The sequence below is a fragment of the Anser cygnoides genome, chromosome 3, assembly GCF_040182565.1.
Source record: "Anser cygnoides isolate HZ-2024a breed goose chromosome 3, Taihu_goose_T2T_genome, whole genome shotgun sequence".
Classification (NCBI taxonomy): domain Eukaryota; kingdom Metazoa; phylum Chordata; class Aves; order Anseriformes; family Anatidae; genus Anser; species Anser cygnoides.
Window position 1 is genome coordinate 55,911,685 of NC_089875.1, and position 17,857 is coordinate 55,929,541.

The window sequence follows — 17,857 nt, forward strand, 5'->3', positions numbered from 1 at the left end:
TTTGTTGCACTGTGCAGTAATAGTCGCTTTCTTGTAAGGAACGGGGATTTTTATCATGTGAGGACAAAAGAAAAATATGAAGTCTCTCTAACTATATCTTCAAAGCTATTTAGGTCACCAAAGCCTCTGGGAGTCAATGTAAGTTCAGGAACTTGATATTCTTGAAGATCTTGAAGTGATTATTTTATACCTGGATGCCCTTTGAATACAAATTTCTATATGTATTCCAGCATTTACAGAGACACTTTATTATGGATATAAATGAAAACTTCTGTGACTTCAAGGGAAAAGTATTATGAGAGTTTCCTGATCCCACCTTATTTAATGGAGAACATTGCTGTGTGTTTTATCTCCAGGAAATATAATGGATTAGCTTCTTGACATCAGAACTCCTGTAGCTGTTCATGAGTTTAAGTTGAACAGATTCATGAATTTAAGGGTGTTTCAAGTTTTTCATTTTTTCCCCTCAAATTGAAATTAAACACAGTAAAATATAAATTAAAAAATAATAATCATGACTTATCCCCAAACTAATAGAGGTCAAGTACTAAGATTTGGAATTTTTGCAGGTAAGCTGGGTAGTGATTCAATGTATAGACTAATTCAGAAATCAACAGCAACTAGCAAGTGTATTGAAAAGGGAAGATTTAAACAAACACTGTCTAAAAATAGTTTCAGCACTTGGATAGAAACATTCTGTCAGGCAGGTGCTCATCCAAATGTTGTCAGATGTTCAGCTCGGTACCAGAGGAAGCCTGAGAAATAAAAAATAAGATCTCCACCCACCTACCAAACTGAGTACTTTTTTAACTGTACTTAAATTAGTACTTTTTAAGTAGCTCAGGCTACAAGCTCTTTGAGGCAGATAAAGTCCCCCAGAAGTTGGGACAGGAGGAGTGTGTCCCTCCTGTTATTCTGGAAGAAGTTTGTGTTCTCTAAGTAAAAAACATGTCCTAATAACAATCTCTTGTAGATAACATTTTTGATGCTAACAGAGTTCCCACAGTCTCATTTTGCTACATATAAACCTGCAATATTTATCTATGCTATTTTTGCATCTTGTATTACATTGCTCATGCCCAGGATTCATGCAGGCAGTGTAGATTTGTATTTTCTGACTTGTCTCAGCTGCATTCAGTCCACAGTAGAGTGGAAGGGATGCAAATATCCCTTTCCTGCTGTGCCAACAACCCTGAAACAAGCAGTCACTGCATTGCTTTATCCAACAGCATAGCTTCCTCCAGGAAACAACTAATGCAGGGAGGTTCAAAAGGAGTCCTAGTAGTCCCTACCTACAGATGGCTGTTTTCTGTAACAGCAGAGCAAGTAGCTAGGACATTACCAGAAATGGTTTCATGGAGCCCAGTTTTTGATTCATAAATTAAAAACACTTAACTGGTCCCCTAAGGTATAAATTACAAATTATTTTCAGAATCTCTGGTCCATTTTCAGCCATCCTCAGAAAATGAAAAGCTTTTTGTCTTTTCATATGCCTATGCTGCAACTTCAGCTCTGAAAGTGTCCTGAATACTGATTTCACTGGAAATATAAAATCAAGGAGCTTCATTCACTTTAGGATGTTATGACTGATGAAGTCTAATCTGAACTTGTTATAAACCAAGAAAAAAAGGGAAAAAAAAAGGAAAAAAAAAGTTAAATTGTTGTACCGTTAGTGCAACAGTAGAAAATCTGGAATGTTCTAACTAACATTTTATAGTAGGGAAAGTGTCTACTATCTGTGGAAACAATAACCTAGATGAGCCTTTTTTTTTTTTTTTTTTTACTTGAAATCTTCTCTAAATTGCTACTGAATAGCTTCCTTTCCCTCTTATATTAAAGTCCATACTCCAAGATGTGTTAAATCTTTTTTGCATTTGTAACAATACTGCAAACTCAACATTCAAGCTACAATTGCTAATCCTGGAAAGTCCACATTAATTAAGATTAACGACAGGCAGTGTGCAGTTAAAGTGTTTGCAGAGTACTACCTTTATATTCTTTTACACATTTCAAAGCACTTTCACTCCTTCCTGTTGACTTAAATTATGAATTTCTATAGAATTACAATCATAAGATAATCAGAGGTAGTTAGGGATATGAAATAAGTCTTAAATAAGTTAAATATACAGCACTATTCTAAAATGAGTTTTAAAACCTGATTTTGAACTTTGTAAGAGACAGGTTATTTCAAGTGGAACAAAAAATACTTACTGGTAAATCAATTTTTTTAGGTATTAGTAATCATAGATCCCAGGTTTTATATCATACTATTCCAAAATAGTTGAAAAATTGGAAGTGAGTTCATATATGTTTTTCTAATTTTCCCCATGATAGACTTTTGCTTTTTGCAGTAGTATCAAAAAGAGGTTTTTTAGCATTCAAAAGCAAACAAAAAAACAAAAAACAACAACAACAAAAACCAACACCATAATATTCCTGGCTTTAAAACATCTATTTTTCAGATTTGTAAGCAGTACTTTTGTGTATTTATGTAACTTCTGGCTTGCAGAAAAAAAAAGTAGAGTTGTCTTTATGAACTAGAATTAAGTTTCAGGAAGCACAGGAGTTTCTTTGAGAAAACTGTTTCTTATCAGAACAGATTTTTCTGGTTTATAATTTCTCAAATTATAGCATTTTATTCTTTTTTAATTATCACATTAACTCAAATTTTAGCAGAACTAACAGTTGATGAAATTTTTACTGCCACTAAACTTTTGATTCAGATGACTACTGCAATTCAGCTAATATTCTGAAAAATGCGTAGCATGTTCCTGTATAAAATGAGAAAGTAGTGAGTCAGAGAATAAAAATGTTTAAGTTCCTTTACATTTTCACTTTATTTAGTATATTAATTACTATTTAACATATTCTTTATTTTACCACTCATTTTATAAGAAGTATCTTTTACAACTGAAACAATGCCTTCTGCTTGGCTTTCAGAAAGAGGTTCTGTAATACTTTGAAAACAAACATGGAAGAAAGCATTTTAATTAAAAGTTGGTTGAAAAATATCTACAATAGCTTAGCTATGTAAGGCACTGCTTAGTTTGCAGTGGGGTATTTTCAAGTCTAGAATTAGAATTTCTGTAGAATGGGACTGTCTGCCAACAAAAAGCCTTGTACAGAAGAGCTTTATCGGGACAGATCAAATGTTTAAGTACACTTGTATTTTGAATACTGTAAATGTCCGTTGTTTCATGACTGAATCATTAAATGTGTGTCAGATGAGTTCATACAGCAAAAATGTTTTAATTTCCTTATTGGTTTGCACTCGTTTGTAACAATTGATTTTGTTTTGTAGTAAAAGTAACTCTTTCTAGCTTACTATTCCTAAGAATTATTATATATTTTAGTGTTACTGAAATAAGAAAGCATTTATCATCAACAAAAAAATAACTGAGCATCTCATAACTTTGCTGTAGTTGTCTTGCATGTAACTCATATTTCATGTAGAAAATGATGCTAAGGGAAAGATACGTCTGAAAATACCATGTATTCAGAAATTAGCAAGTACAAATTTGGCCATGCAGTCATATTCTAAATCCTTTTTTATCTGTCTTCTGATAGCGTTCACATATGCAAACTGTGACAGAACCACAGGTACATCCATCTTTTCTGGGCTTTCATCCTGTGTTGTAACAGAAGGTGCTTTTTTCCCTACTGTAAAATATTCTTCCTTTAATCACAGTACATTCTGCACACTTAATGAGGTAGGGGTATGTTATCATGTCATTGAAGACTGTATCATGATATATAATAAATGGGAGCTGATTTAAAAGTGCATCACCTTTGATGTGCTTGAATTTGCAACTGTAATTTTCTTCTTTTTGTGTTATTTACAGTGATTATGAAAACAAATTCTGTTATATGCAAATATATTGAAACCGCACAGATCACTACCCAGTTTACTCAGGCCGTCTACATTCATGGCTCTTCAGAGCCTTTGAAATTTCATAAGTTTGGAAATTGAATAAATCTACATAACTTCTTATAGGTATCACCCCCCCGCCAAAAAAAAACAAAAACAAACAAAAAAAAACCAACATTCTGTTACCTGAGCAGTATAGTCTTACTGAATTTAATCTGTGTGCTCAGAATCTCATAAATTTAATAGCTCATCAAATAAATAGTAGTTATGAACAAGGCAAAGTTATACTTTTGTCTTTAGTGTTAAAAGATTATCTCTAATTGTTATTCTCCTTGCTGCCTTCCTTCCTAGCACCAGGGAGGCAGCATACCCTAACTGAAAACATGTAAATATACTAGAACTATTGAAACACACAAATTTATATGCGAGTCAATGCATTAATACAGAGAGAGAATTGAGGGGAAAAAAAAAAACCAAACAGGTCTCGAAATTTCTACTGCCCAGGCACACACATATGTTGGGCACCTGTCTAGATTTACTTGCAGTATATTTCTGATAGCTCAGTGTCAGCCTTTTTAAAATAGAACTATTTCTGAGGTAACAATCCAAGATAAACAATGGCACCAATGTAACCCTGAATTGCTCGTACCTTTTACAGAATCACAGAATCACAGAAAGGTTGAGGTTGGAAGGTACTTCTGGAGGCCATCTGGTCCAACCTCACCTGCTCAAGCAGGGCTACCTACAGCAGGTTGCCCAGGATCATGTCCAAGCAGCTTTTGAAGATCTCCAAAGAGTCTTTACAACCTCTCTGGGCAACCTGTGCCAGTGCTCAAACACCTGTACACTAAAGCGTTTCCTGATGTTTAGACAGAACGTCTCGTATTCCAGTTTGTGCTCATTACCTCTTGTCCTGTTACTGGGAATCACTGAAAACAGCCTGGGTCCATCTTCTTTGCACCCTCCCTTCATGTATTTGTAGATGTTGATAAGATACCCCTGAGACTCCTCTTCTCCAGGATGCCCAACTCTCTCAGCCTCTCCTCAGAGGAGAGGTGTTCCACTTCCTCAATGATCTTGGTGGTTTTCTGTTGAAATCTTTCCAGTACATCAAGGTCTCTCTGTGGGGTCCAGAACTGGACACTGTATTTTAGGTATGCCTTCACCAATGCTTAATAGAGACTCTAAAGACTCTAAAGAAAAAAAAAAAAAAAAAAGGAAATGAAGAAAAAAAGAAGAGGGAAATGAAGAGGATGAAGAGGAGGAGAAGCAACATTTGTTTAGTAGGTCAAAGTGATTCCACATTGTTTTCATATAAATCATTATTTCTCTCTTTCATTGACAGAACAAATACTTGCAGAACAAGAAATGGCCAGTGAAGTCTCCTTTTGTTCACTCCACTCATAGGTCTTCATGAAGTAGTTTTCCCAGCCAACTAAAACCCAGTTTAGAGTTTAAGAGAGGAGAAAACCCCCTGAGTACACGGTTCAGAAAGACTTCTAACAATAATTTAGAATTTATAGTAGTGAATTATTCAGTTCCAAAACAGTTGAATAGAATACTAGACATAGAGGCATGCAGAAGAAAAGTGTTAGTAAAACACTAAAGCTACAAAGTGACCTCTCAAACCCTTATGTTCCTTATATCTAATTAGTATGTTTCTTAGAAACGGAAACCAGTTATTAAAACCATATTGTCGTACTTTCACCACTTCCATTTAGCTTTTAAACCATTGTTCTTTTCTACAGCATTGTTTTTGTCTCTAAAAAAAAATACTGATAAAGGATGCACTAAATATACCTCAGTCTCAATTTATCCTGCTTTCCACTTTCAAACTTTCATTTACATTGTTTCCAGAAAGAACCCATCTTTCAGCTTGTCCATAATATAGCTTTGATGGCATACTTAATTGTTTTATTTCTTTATCTCTGACCCCATATTGTCAAAAAGTTACTATCCATGCATTCTTGTACATTTGACCTATTGATCAGGATATCAGAGGCATGGTGAAAGTCTTGTTACCTTTTAGTGCTGAGTTCTTTACTAAAAATGGACATTCATTTTGGGCAAAAGCTCGATATGAATTCTCCAGCCAAAGGACATTTATTGCCATATTAGTGGCAAACAAAACAAATCAAAGCAATCAAAGCTGTCTAATAATCATAGAATCATAGATATAGAATATCATATCATAGAATACCTTGGGTTGGAAGAGATCGTAAAGATAATCTCATTCCAATCCCCCTGCCATAGGCAGAGATGCCACCCACTAGATCAAGTTGGCCAAGGCCTCATCCAACCTGGCCTTGAACACCTCCAGGGATGGGACATTCACAGCTTCTCTTGGTAACCTGGTCAATAACCTCATTACCCTTATAGTGAAGAATTTCTTCCTAATGTCTGAACTAAATCTATCCTCCCTTAGTTTAAGACCATTCCCCTTGTCCTATCATTCATTACCTAGCCGAGTAGAGTCCCTCTCCATCTTTTTTATAATACTTGCTCTAACAGATCCACATCCTTCTTGGGCTGGGGGCCCCAAATCTGGATGCAGTACTCCAAGTGGAGCCTCACGAGGACAGAGCAGAGGGGGACAATCACCTCCCTTGACCTGCTGGCCACTCCTCTGTTAATGCAGCCCAGTTGGCCTTCTGGGCTGAAAGTGTACACTGCTGGCCCATGTTGCACCTTTCATCCACCAGAACCCCCAAGTCCTTCTCTGCAGGACTGCTCTCAATGAGTTCTTCTCCCAGACTATACACCTGTCTGGGATTGCCATGACCCTGTTGTAGTACCTTGCACTTGGACTTGTTGAATCTCTTGCAGTTCACATGGGACCACTTCTCCAGCCTGTCCAGGTCCCTTTGAATGGCATCTCTTCCTTCTGTGGTATCAGCTGCACCTCTCAGCTTGGTGTCATCTGCAAACTTGCTGAGGGTACACTCAATTCCATCATCTATATCATTGATGAAGATACTGAAAACCGCTGGTCCCAAGGCAGACCCCTGAGGGACACTGCTCATCACCATCCTCCACCTGGACATAGAACTATTGCCCACTACTCTCTGGGTGCAGCCATTGAGCCAATTCCTTATTCACTGGATGGTCCATCCTTCAAATCCATATCTTTCCAATTTAGAGATTAGGATGTTGTGTGGGACTGTGCCAAAAGCCATGTCCAAATAGATGATATCAGTTGGTTTTCCCTCATCAACTGATTATCTGACTGATGATGCATCCTCCTCAGAGGTAGCTTCATATTTCCTTTCTATGTTTTTGCAAGCACAGATGTAGTCTGTCTATCTCCAAAAATAGATCTGCCAGTGTAATCATGGCTTTCCTGATGCTTGACATACCCACCTGCACCTGTATCTGCTGCATCTTTTGCCTGAAGCACGTCAGTGACCACTGTCACCAGTCCTCCAGAAGCAGACTGGTGGAACCACCTGTCTCTTCTCATTCTGCTGCACGTGGGCACAGAGATCAAGAGGATGCTCAGATACAGTTTCCTAAACTGTATATTTTCCAGGCTGAATAGTCTGGTGAGCTTTAGGACACAATAAATTGAGATGATGCATTGAAGATATATTTTCAGTGTTATACTGGAAGCACCTTCTCTGGGATGAACAGAAAGAGCTTGGGAAAAATCTTTTTAAAAAATAAAAGCATTATTTTCAAGTGAAATTTATCACTGAGAATGTTGTCAGCACTTTTCTGTACGGTATAGAATACTTGGATGACTTTGAAAATATCTCTCAGTGTTTTGCACCATGGCATTTCAAGAAATAGCTTTAAGTAAGGCTAATTAACTTCAAAGAAGGAAGGAGTAAAAAGGGTTTTCTTTCTTATTTATTTTTTAGCTAAGTGCTGTCTTAAATTAAATGAATCATGAAAAATTAAAATTGTTACAGTGCCACCCCTATAATTTGATCACTGTTTAATTTGATTTTTTGTTTTATTTAATCAGAGCCACAGGAACCAGCTCATTTGTATTGTAAATTACACAACTTCTGCCCTTTATTTCATATACAGTTGATCACTTTTGGCAGATAAGATTGGATTATCTAATCATTGGCCATATGAAATTGCCGTTTAATCAATAGGGAAGGTCAAAATTTCTAAATGTGATCCAGAAACAAAGTATCTAAGGAAATTAGAAGCTGATGAAATCCAACTAAACTTTTATATGTTTGAAACATTATTATTGACTATAGGGTCATTATTACTGTAACAGATGGCTGCTTTTATCTTCTCTTGCCACTTACATTTTGATGGCCAAACCTGTGGCTCTGGTTATTGATTATAGCTACTGATGACTTGATGGAGTTAGCTCTTTTGCTCATCAGTGTCTTTGAATGTTGTTTGAGTCAAGAGATAATGAGTTTTATACTGCCTGTTCTGCAAATATGTAGTTAACTGATAGACATCTTCAGTCACTGAATATGTCACTGTGAATACAAAGTTAATTTCTTACTGTTTAAAAAACATATCCACATATATTATTTGATAGCCTACAGATAGTGACAGACTGGCAGAATATGTTTCATCCTTATTGTCCCATCAGCAGTCATGTAAGTCATAAAATAATACAGCACATTGCACTCAGTCTTTTGAGTTGTGGATTTCTTGGGATGGGACTTGCTCCTTGCTAGTCTGCAGATATGTTTGACTCTTTCTGGCAGACTGTAAGAGTGTTCTCAGGTTGCACTGTGGTTCATGATGACCCTAATGACTTCCTTTAACTTCTATCCCACATCCATCACATTGTCCCATGTTTAAAATATGATGACATTTTTTATACCCTTTTCATCAACAAAAACACAAATATATTCCCAAGTGAGTTTTGGTAGTCCACTTTTTTTTTTTTTTTTTTTTTTTTTTTTAACTAAGATCTATTAATACCACATTAACACAGAAGGGTGAATCATAACAACAAATACAACACATCTGGAAAAAAGGAAAACTATTGCTGGCTGCCCATTCAGAGGATTTTGCCAGCTTGTAGAGACAGAACAGGACACTTTGCTGCCTACTGATAGGAAGCATGTTGGTTGGGGAAGAGTCTGTTCTTGGCATATACCAAGTTCTGTAGGGTGAAGGATTAGAAGTAGAGACTACTTGTTGTCTTCTGACAGTAAGTGTAAGAGATATAGGGCATTGAATTTTCTGGAGAAACATTTGCTCTTAAATGGCAACCCAACTTCCTCATGCATCTTGCAACAGTCTGTGGAGGTATGCAGGGAAGGAACTGAAAAGGATCTTTGAGGCAAAGCTAAGTTTTACACATGTAGTTCTTGTTGAGGTTTTATGTGCTTTATTTGGAATTTCCTGGGTAAACTGATATTCTTAAAGCAGAAAATTAGAGAGGAGCAGTACCATCCTGTGGAAAAGAAAGGTGACAACAGGCCACTGATGACAATGATAAACAACAGCAGTCAGATCATAGCAAATACATGCTCTGATCTGTGATTGTCCTTGAGCTAACTGCATATTAGAAACTGTTTCCAAATTCATGACTAAAATGGCAGACAGCAATATCAGAAGGATTTGGGTTTGCCTTCAGACATCTGAGGCTTCTTCTGGAACAGGAATGCTACTCCTATCTCTATGGACCTCACAAAGTGGTCAAGGGTTAGAAGGAATATGTTAAATTTGAGCCAATCAGCAACAGAGTAGGATGTCATTTGGAAGACAAGTCGGGAGATTCAAACTTGCATGTTTGATGTTTTAAGTCTTATGGACTTTGTTCTTAAATAACATACTGCTTCAGCTCCCCACTGACCAAAGTAGATCTGTTAGTAAATCCCTATGTTCCTGTCACTGCAGGAAAATGTTTCCTTATGTGTTATCACTGGTAGGAACCTTGTGAGTCACCAAGTACCTTCATTTCTAAATCACAGGCATATACAGAACTGTTCCACTTTTTCTTTCCAAATTCATTGTACTCCTTAGTAGCTAAATACACATAATTACCTGCTGACCTCAAATGCAATCAGACACCTGCTGTGGTCATTCTGGACCAAATCAATCACAATATAATAATGCCTTTTTGACCCTGAATAAACTAACATTTATTGTTTTTATAGTAATTTTTTCTTCAGCTGCTTTTTCAATTGTGAATTTTGTTTCTTTAATTTGTTTCTCAAGTACTGTCTTCAAAGTACTTGTCCCTGACAGGACAAGAAGAGAACAAATGAATCTTTTCAAAATATGCTCTGAAATATGTAACTTTGCTAAGGTCACCTTGCTAAAATGTATGTTATTTATCTTATTTATTTTAGTGATAAATTTACTGTGTTCTTATCAATAGAACTGTAAAACTAAAATAATAACAATAATAAAAAAATATCCAGTGAACTTCTCCCAGTCTTCAAGTGATAAAAAAAAGGAGGGGGGGGGGGGGGGGCGAGTGGAGAGAGATAGAGACTTGTATGTATTGTATGCAGGAGAGTTTAAAAGATGAAGCAACAGGTCAAAATCAACTTCCAAACCTCTCAAGAATAACAAGACAGTAAACTTGACGTTGCATGATATTTGACATACAGCAAATCACTATTTACATTTTATCCCAAAACATTTACCTGAGAAAAGGTCATGGCGTTAAATTTGGAGACATTTACAGCAATTGCCAAATGTTTACTATCTACATGAATGTCATGCTTCTTAGTCAAAAGAAGGTTGATGCGCTAAATGTCAATTATTTCAAGTTGTTTGATGGTAGCACAGATTGCCAAGCAATATAAAAAGAGGTTTAATAAATATTATATACACTGTTAACCATTAATCTTTCCTAGCAGAGGTTAGAGTTTCACATAGAGAGGATTTATGACAAGCAACAGTGCAGGACATTAAAACTCAATTATTGCTGTCCTGGATGAAGGCATTATCATTAAGTTGTGGAAGCAGTACCTCGTTTCTTCTGATACTGCTGTCAAACTTGGGAAAACATCAGGGACAATTAAATTACTTTAGGAAATCATGCCATTATGCTTCTCCTTGCAATATTTTGTCCTTTTTAGAATAAACAATGAAAGGACTAGTTAAGTAGCTTTTGCAAGAAATCTAGAAGTTCAAACTATATCTTTTGTTGAAATGTAAACAAAATTATTTTACTAGAATCTCAGGTTCTTGGAGCTAACACAAGCAAAATTACACCTACAGGAATAAAGATTAAGGACATTAAAACTGTGTCTATTAAGTACATGTAAGATATGCATGTCTAACAATGTACACATCTACCTACTCCAGACGAAACAGAGGCAAAAAAACATTGCTCACAAGGGAGCACTTAGTCAAGTTAGAACTAGAAAGTCCTCAAAAAGAGTTGTAGAATCAGTAGTGTGCACGCAAAGGAATTGTGACTTCTACTTATAGTCTGATTACTATACAAAGAGCAAAGCTCAGAACATTTAATTTACCCATTAAACAGGTCTGAATGTCTGGGTGATTCCTGGTAGAGTAAGAAAAACTAATTTCAGAAAGCCTAAGCACAGTATCTTTAAAAAAAAAAAAAAGAGAGAGAGAGAAAGAGGGGAACCTTTATTTAAAAAGTCACACAGTGAGTTTGGTTTTCATCTCTTCTTTGAGTCATATTTTTTTACATCTCAAAGGAAGTCAGTTTGTTGTTGGTGAGAACTATAACCAGCCCAAAGACCCTTCAGACCACCTGCCTCTAAAGGAGACATTCAAACATTCTTGCCAGTTCTTACAGAAATCATAAAATCTCTCTCTGTTCATATTTGAACTTTTGGTTGCTGAAGGCTAGATTTCTTAAGTGGGTGCATTCTGCTGATCTGATTAAAAACAACAACAACAAAAAAGTGTGAAAAGATGAATTCTCAGTTTAAGCTGAAAGTTTTTTCTCCCTTTATCTAAATACATGAACTGTATGCATACATGAACTGTATGCACACACATAACTCTATTTCTGTAAATAATTCTTCTAGGCCACCAGTTTACTTGTGTAATCCAAATCCCTTTTTTTTTTTTTTTTTCCCTAAAGCTATACACTGGTTATTTCTTCAAATCCTCAGACTAATTATTTTATCTTGCCTTTCTTAAAATTTTTGCTGAAAATTTAATCCAGTTGTCAATAACAGTGGAATGCTCAGCTCCATTGCTCTGTGATTAATTTGGTATTTTCTATAAGATAAAATCGTCAATGCCAAGCGTAAAAAATATCTTGCTGTACAACTCAAAAACCTCTGGCCTTTTTCACTGTCACTGTGGATAAAGATGTCACTCTGATCTTATCACCACAGCTAAACAAATTCAGGATAGCAATGTTTACAAAAATTTATATTCTTTTACCATTGAATAATTGAGCAGGTATCAAACAGCAATGTTTCAATTATTCATTAAGTTACTTACTAGAAAGATGGCTGTAGGCAAATAAGTGTCACTTCTATTAAAGTGTGAACATCTTCGTGAGGTTTGCTAATCAGATCTTCATTGCTAGACTATAGAGAATCTTTACTCATACAGGGAAACACAGTAAAATTACTCAGTAGTGGACACAGTGCAATTTTGATAACAAGGAAGATTTTTTTTTCTTTCTTTCTGCTCAGACTTTTGGTAAATGAAGTCAAAGGTCTAGTTTATTTGTTGAGATTGCATCAATTGTAATGGGTATGTAACTTCCCACAAAAGGTAGTAAAATTCCCATTCTCTCCCATTGCTCCACACCAACAACCAAGTCCTTTAGCATAGGGCTCCTATGATTCGTAGGGTGATAAAATACTTTGTGTCAGGCAAGAGATAAGGCTATTCCACCATGTTTCTAAACATTTGTGACCATATCTATGCTAACTGATAAAAAGCAATGACCAGGATCTGTTCTCTGGACTTCAGGGCATATCCTGGCTTACATCTGTCCAGCTAAATTCCGTCCTTCATTCTTCATAAACAGATGACTCCACCCATACAGCTTACTAGAATCATTTCCTGGCCATGGTATCCAGCAGTTCATGCCATGACACTGACTGGGGAGATGGTAGCTGGCCCAGCCACAACCATGATACAGAGTGTTTTAAATATTAAGCCCTGAGTAATGTCATGGTAACACTCAAGTGTTGGTCCTACACTTCAGTTTACTACAATAGATGTAGTCTCTGTGCCCACGCTTCTCTTCTATTGAATACCTTCTTGCCTTCTCCATAACTGTGAAAAAATAATCCCACTTCTCTTCTGGGTTTTGTCTTCTGTAATATTTTTATATTTTACCTCATTGTTTGCATACTGGGAGGAGACTTTTGATTCTGTTTATCTTTGGTCTATATAGACAACCAGGTAATGTGATAGTCCATAAATAATCAGGCTCCTTTTCCTATCAATTTCTTCTGCTACCTAGAAAACAGAAAAACAAAACAAAACAAAAATCAACCAACCAAAAACCTTTTCATTTGTTTATATCATAGAAGATGTCAGAACAGTGTTGGAAAAATTAGGTAAAACTGGTGTAGTTGAAGGTGAGCATCTTTGTTTTGATTCATTCAGAGGACCTTTCTTAAGTTTACAGTAGAACATATTCAATAGGAGGGTTGGCAGAAAGTTTAATAAGAATGACCCAGGACTGCAAAGATAAATCAGATCCATAAATAATTTCCATGCCTAAGTTAAATCTCTGTTGCACATTTTGTTGCATAAAGTATCACAGTGATAAGATCGCTGTAGAATCCTGAATAGAAATCTTTGAGCAACTATGTTTGGTAAAATTGTTTATAGCTTTTCCCTAATTATATTAGCAATAATAATAATAATAATAATAATAATAATAATAAAAGGTAGTAGATCAAAGCATTCTAGACTGTGAAAATATAAGTCAAGATTCTCCACACAGTCTTAACTCTACTGTCTTATTTATATGCATGAACACATGCTATTTTTTCTGAAGGATGCCTTTCTTCTTGGGTGGGATTCGTTTCTGTGTAAAGATTTTGCTTTCAGTTCTTTTATTAAAGCTAGTAGGGGAAGAATGGACTTCAGAAAGACAAAAACCTATTATATATATATATATAACATATATATATTACTAAGCTAAAATATTTTGGACTTTGGGGTATAATAGAATACAGATAATTAATTCTTGACATAAAAGCCAACTTCTCTTATTAATTATCATAGCAAACCTCATGATGTGTTCATTTGTTAGGACTGGAATGTGTTTGGACTAAGTCAAGAGAGATATTGTTTTGACGCTGATAAAATATGAGGCAAAGTATTTTGAATCTAATGTGTCTGATAAAGAGATGCAATGTTCAATAAAGATAATACTACGATTTTAATGATACCATGCTGAAAATGAAAAATGAGACTGAGCTTTACCAATACAACACTATGACATGGTTTATTATCTAGTCATGCATAAGATGTATACTTAACTAATGAACAGATCATTTAGCTGATTTGGAGATAAAAATAATAATTCATTGGAAACATTTCTAAATGTGACATGTTAATACCTGAACTTCATCCTAGATTTGCTAGATGAATTTAAATAACATGCAGGAAAAAAATGGAGGAAAAAAAATGTGTTAGTTAAAAAATTTTTGACACTAAAATCAAAGTAGGTACATCAAGTCAGTCAGGTTCTCCTCATAATGCTGTCTTGACAGAAACACGATGTTGGTAATAAATCAATAATCTCAAAACAATTTAGAACTTAAGTGAATTCTTACACAAGTAAGAATTATGTAGGCCTAATTTTGAGCAGATCCTCTAGACTTCTTTTATAGCCAATAGACAGAGGCACTTTTAAAATATGACTCCTCAAATGGGAACATCCAAATTAGGTGAAATGAGTTGTTCTTTAACAATACTCCTTTCTGTTCAACAGAGTGAAAAGTGACGAGCTCACAATGTTGTAGGCTTGTAAATTTGGTGAAATAAATTTGCCTTCAGTTTAAAGATTCAGTAGCAAGTGGGAAATAACTGTTCCATATTTATTATTTCCCAAGTACTGTTGCAATTTAACAAAGGATGTTGCTGTATAATAAACCATCTGTGCTGAATAAGGCAGCTTCTTTTGTGTGTGCCCTAAATGAAGAAGGGAAATTATTGCACTTGTGACTGTGTGTGGGCACTACCGTACATTCCTCTAAAGCATCATGCTAGTTTTTCTAGGAATTGCACAGTGTACTTTTCCCATTAGGAATTCAGACATCCTTCATAAATGCACTGGCAGAACGTTTACAGCAACTTTGTTTAAGGTTAGCCAGAGGGGTTTGCTTCTCACCAGGTGAAAGTGAAGCGCAATTCCTGCTCTATGGCTCATCCCAGCTATCAGGAAGATCTCCCTAAGTCAGGGAAGCCAAATCACTATTTGAAAAATAGTTCTATTATATCTTTTCCACATGCATAATATATATATATATTTAATGTTGCTAATTGAATGAAAAATGAAAAATAATTTCAATTATGATTTATATTTGTTTTCTTCTTCCTTTTCCCTCCTTTATTTTAAATCTTTATTGTTGTTTGTCCAGGTGTACAATGCATTAGAGAAGAAATTTCTTTAGTGATAGTCATTAGCAAACAATATGTCCTATATTACTCATTTTTCAAGAACTCACATTTGTCCAAGGCAGGAAAAAATAAATAAATAAAATAAATGTGTAAATCTTTGGAGCATAGAGAATTCCAAGAACAAGATATTTTCAGTGGTATTTATCCTGCCAGGGACTGCTGTGAATCTAGCTTAAATATCTGAGTCTTTCTTAATAAAAACAAACAAAAAATCAGCCAAACAAAAAATAAAGCCCACCAATTTAAAACAGAGTTTGGAAGAAGTGACAACTGTGAGACCTGGCAGTTGCATTGTCTTGTTTTAAGCAACTCAGTGGAATAAAGGATCAGCAAACTAAACAAAACATCTACTGATTAGGTTTGTCAAATTTAGTCTTTGCTCACCTCTGCACAATTTCTGTTTCTGTGTATATATATGTAGTATATATATGTTTGTTAAGCTACAAGCCTAACGGACGGTGGTTGTCCTAGATTATGTCAGGTTCACTTAGCATGACAAGGCACCAAAGATCCAAAGATTATTCAAGCTTTTTGTTATTGTTATACTGGAGAACTTCAGTGTTTAGACATTTATGATTTAATGGCCTTTGAATCCTTTTCCACATATTTGAGGGTTGGGATTTGGTGTTTTGTATTGTTTTGGTTTTGGTTGGTTGGTTTGTTTGGTTTGTAGGTTGTTTGTTTTGTTGTTGTTGCTTTTTGTTTGTGTGTTTCTTGTCTGTTTTGTCACAATTTGCACACGTTTGAACATTAGACAAAACTGTGAAGCCTGTGGTTCTATAGGTGTCTTTCTGTAGGGTGGTAAACTCAGGTAAACCTGGATCTCTTGCTTTGGCTTGTACTAGCCCAGACTGCTAGTCATGTGCATGAAATCACAAATCTTTGCAAACCAGTAAAGTTCCTTAATTACATATGGTAAGCCATTACCTGAAACAAGCTCATTCTGAAGCCAAATCTGATGCACATTGCCATGGTACGATTAATCACAGTGCTGAATAACATCATTGAATTTACTTCAAAAATGAATTTTCAATAACTAACTAGCAGAAATAGTAGTTTCTCTTTGTTCAGGTATGTCATTCTATGGTCAGTTGTTGCCAGGCTCTGCTGGATTCTTTACAAACTGTCTAAGGTCTGTTCCAGCTTTGTCCTGATATTTTGCACAAATGAAACAATCTGTGACTAGTTCTTCTAACTGTACGTTCATGCTGCCAGTAAGATACTTTTTTGTTTGTTTACTTTTTTCCCTATCTTTTACTTAGCAGCATGCACAGGAATCCCTCAAGAGTCTTTCTGAATCTCCAAAGACAGTTTCACAGGGATCACTATTTAATCTTTATTCAGCAATACTCTCTTTTACTCAGGAAACCTGTTTTTCATTTGAATGTGTTTTAAAAGCCATGTGAACCCATTTGAGGTCAGAGACGCATGATAGTGCAAACCTAAAGAGATAAAATACTTCATTTCTTCATGATTTCTTATTTCTTTACAATTCCCTCATTTATGCTGTAGGTTTATGTACAGATGCACAAATATTTTGTAATATCACATGACACTTTTTTCCTAAGTCTTCCTCTACTTTTCAGAAAAAAATATCTTCCCATGAAACATGCTGGAAAAGATCTGCTAGAGAACACTTTGTTTTGCATTTGCTTTTCACTTTCAGTTCATGCTTTGTAACTTGAAGATCATAAGGTGATCTCAGTGGGCTGATAGTTTTCTCAAGAATGATGTGTTTTACCTGTTAATGTTCAGCTGTTGTAAAGCTATTTTCTATGCAGAGATGCTATATGGAGAACAGCTAAGAGGTATGTCCATTAGGAAGATTTTCTGAAGGCAATATTCAATTGTGGAGCATGAGTTTGACAAGGTGGGACACTAAGGAGAATTTCATATTGATGCTGACAAGTCTGACACAGTGCAGCATGAAAAATATATTGGAAACCGGGTATAATGAATGCACTGTGGTTTATGGTATGCTATGAAAGCTAGACTCTATATGCCAATGAAGTAACAAGAGCTTAATCCGCATATGTTGACTTGAGAGGAAACTCCATCTCACATACTTTTGAGTTTTGAGTGTAAATTCCTCATGCACTCAAGGATATTCTAGCGTCCAGCTAGAGAGGGCATTTATTCCTTTTTTTTTTTTTTTTCCTCCAGTCTAAGGCTTAACTTCCAGCCTTGAAGTGCTTTGGGTCTTTCAATCTTAGTTACAATTTGCTTAAGTTTCTTGAGTGCCTTTTCCCAATAACACCCCTTCACTTGCTGTTGTGAAACACCTACTTGTAGTGTTAGTTTCACATTTTCATTGTAGGATTCAGCTTTGTTTGGATGGTGTGAATACTCCTAATTTGGTATGTTTGCCATTTGTTACTGTGAAGCTTTTAGATAGCTATCTGTTGTGTTAAAGGTTAAACTAATTGGGAGTGATGCCCAATTCATCGTTATAAATCCAGTCGCTTT

General features: G+C 35.6%; 1 protein-coding gene across 1 annotated transcript in view; it reads right to left on the reverse strand.

The window, feature by feature from the left end:
• NOX3 (NADPH oxidase 3) overlaps window positions 1-6,897 on the reverse strand; it is a 68,352-nt gene extending 61,455 nt beyond the window's left edge. Inside the window, exon 1 of the mRNA XM_066993192.1 lies at window positions 6,470-6,897. Coding sequence (XP_066849293.1) covers window positions 6,470-6,897 — 428 coding nt within the window. The remainder of the gene's footprint in view (window positions 1-6,469) is intronic.
• Window positions 6,898-17,857: the final 10,960 nt, after the last annotated feature.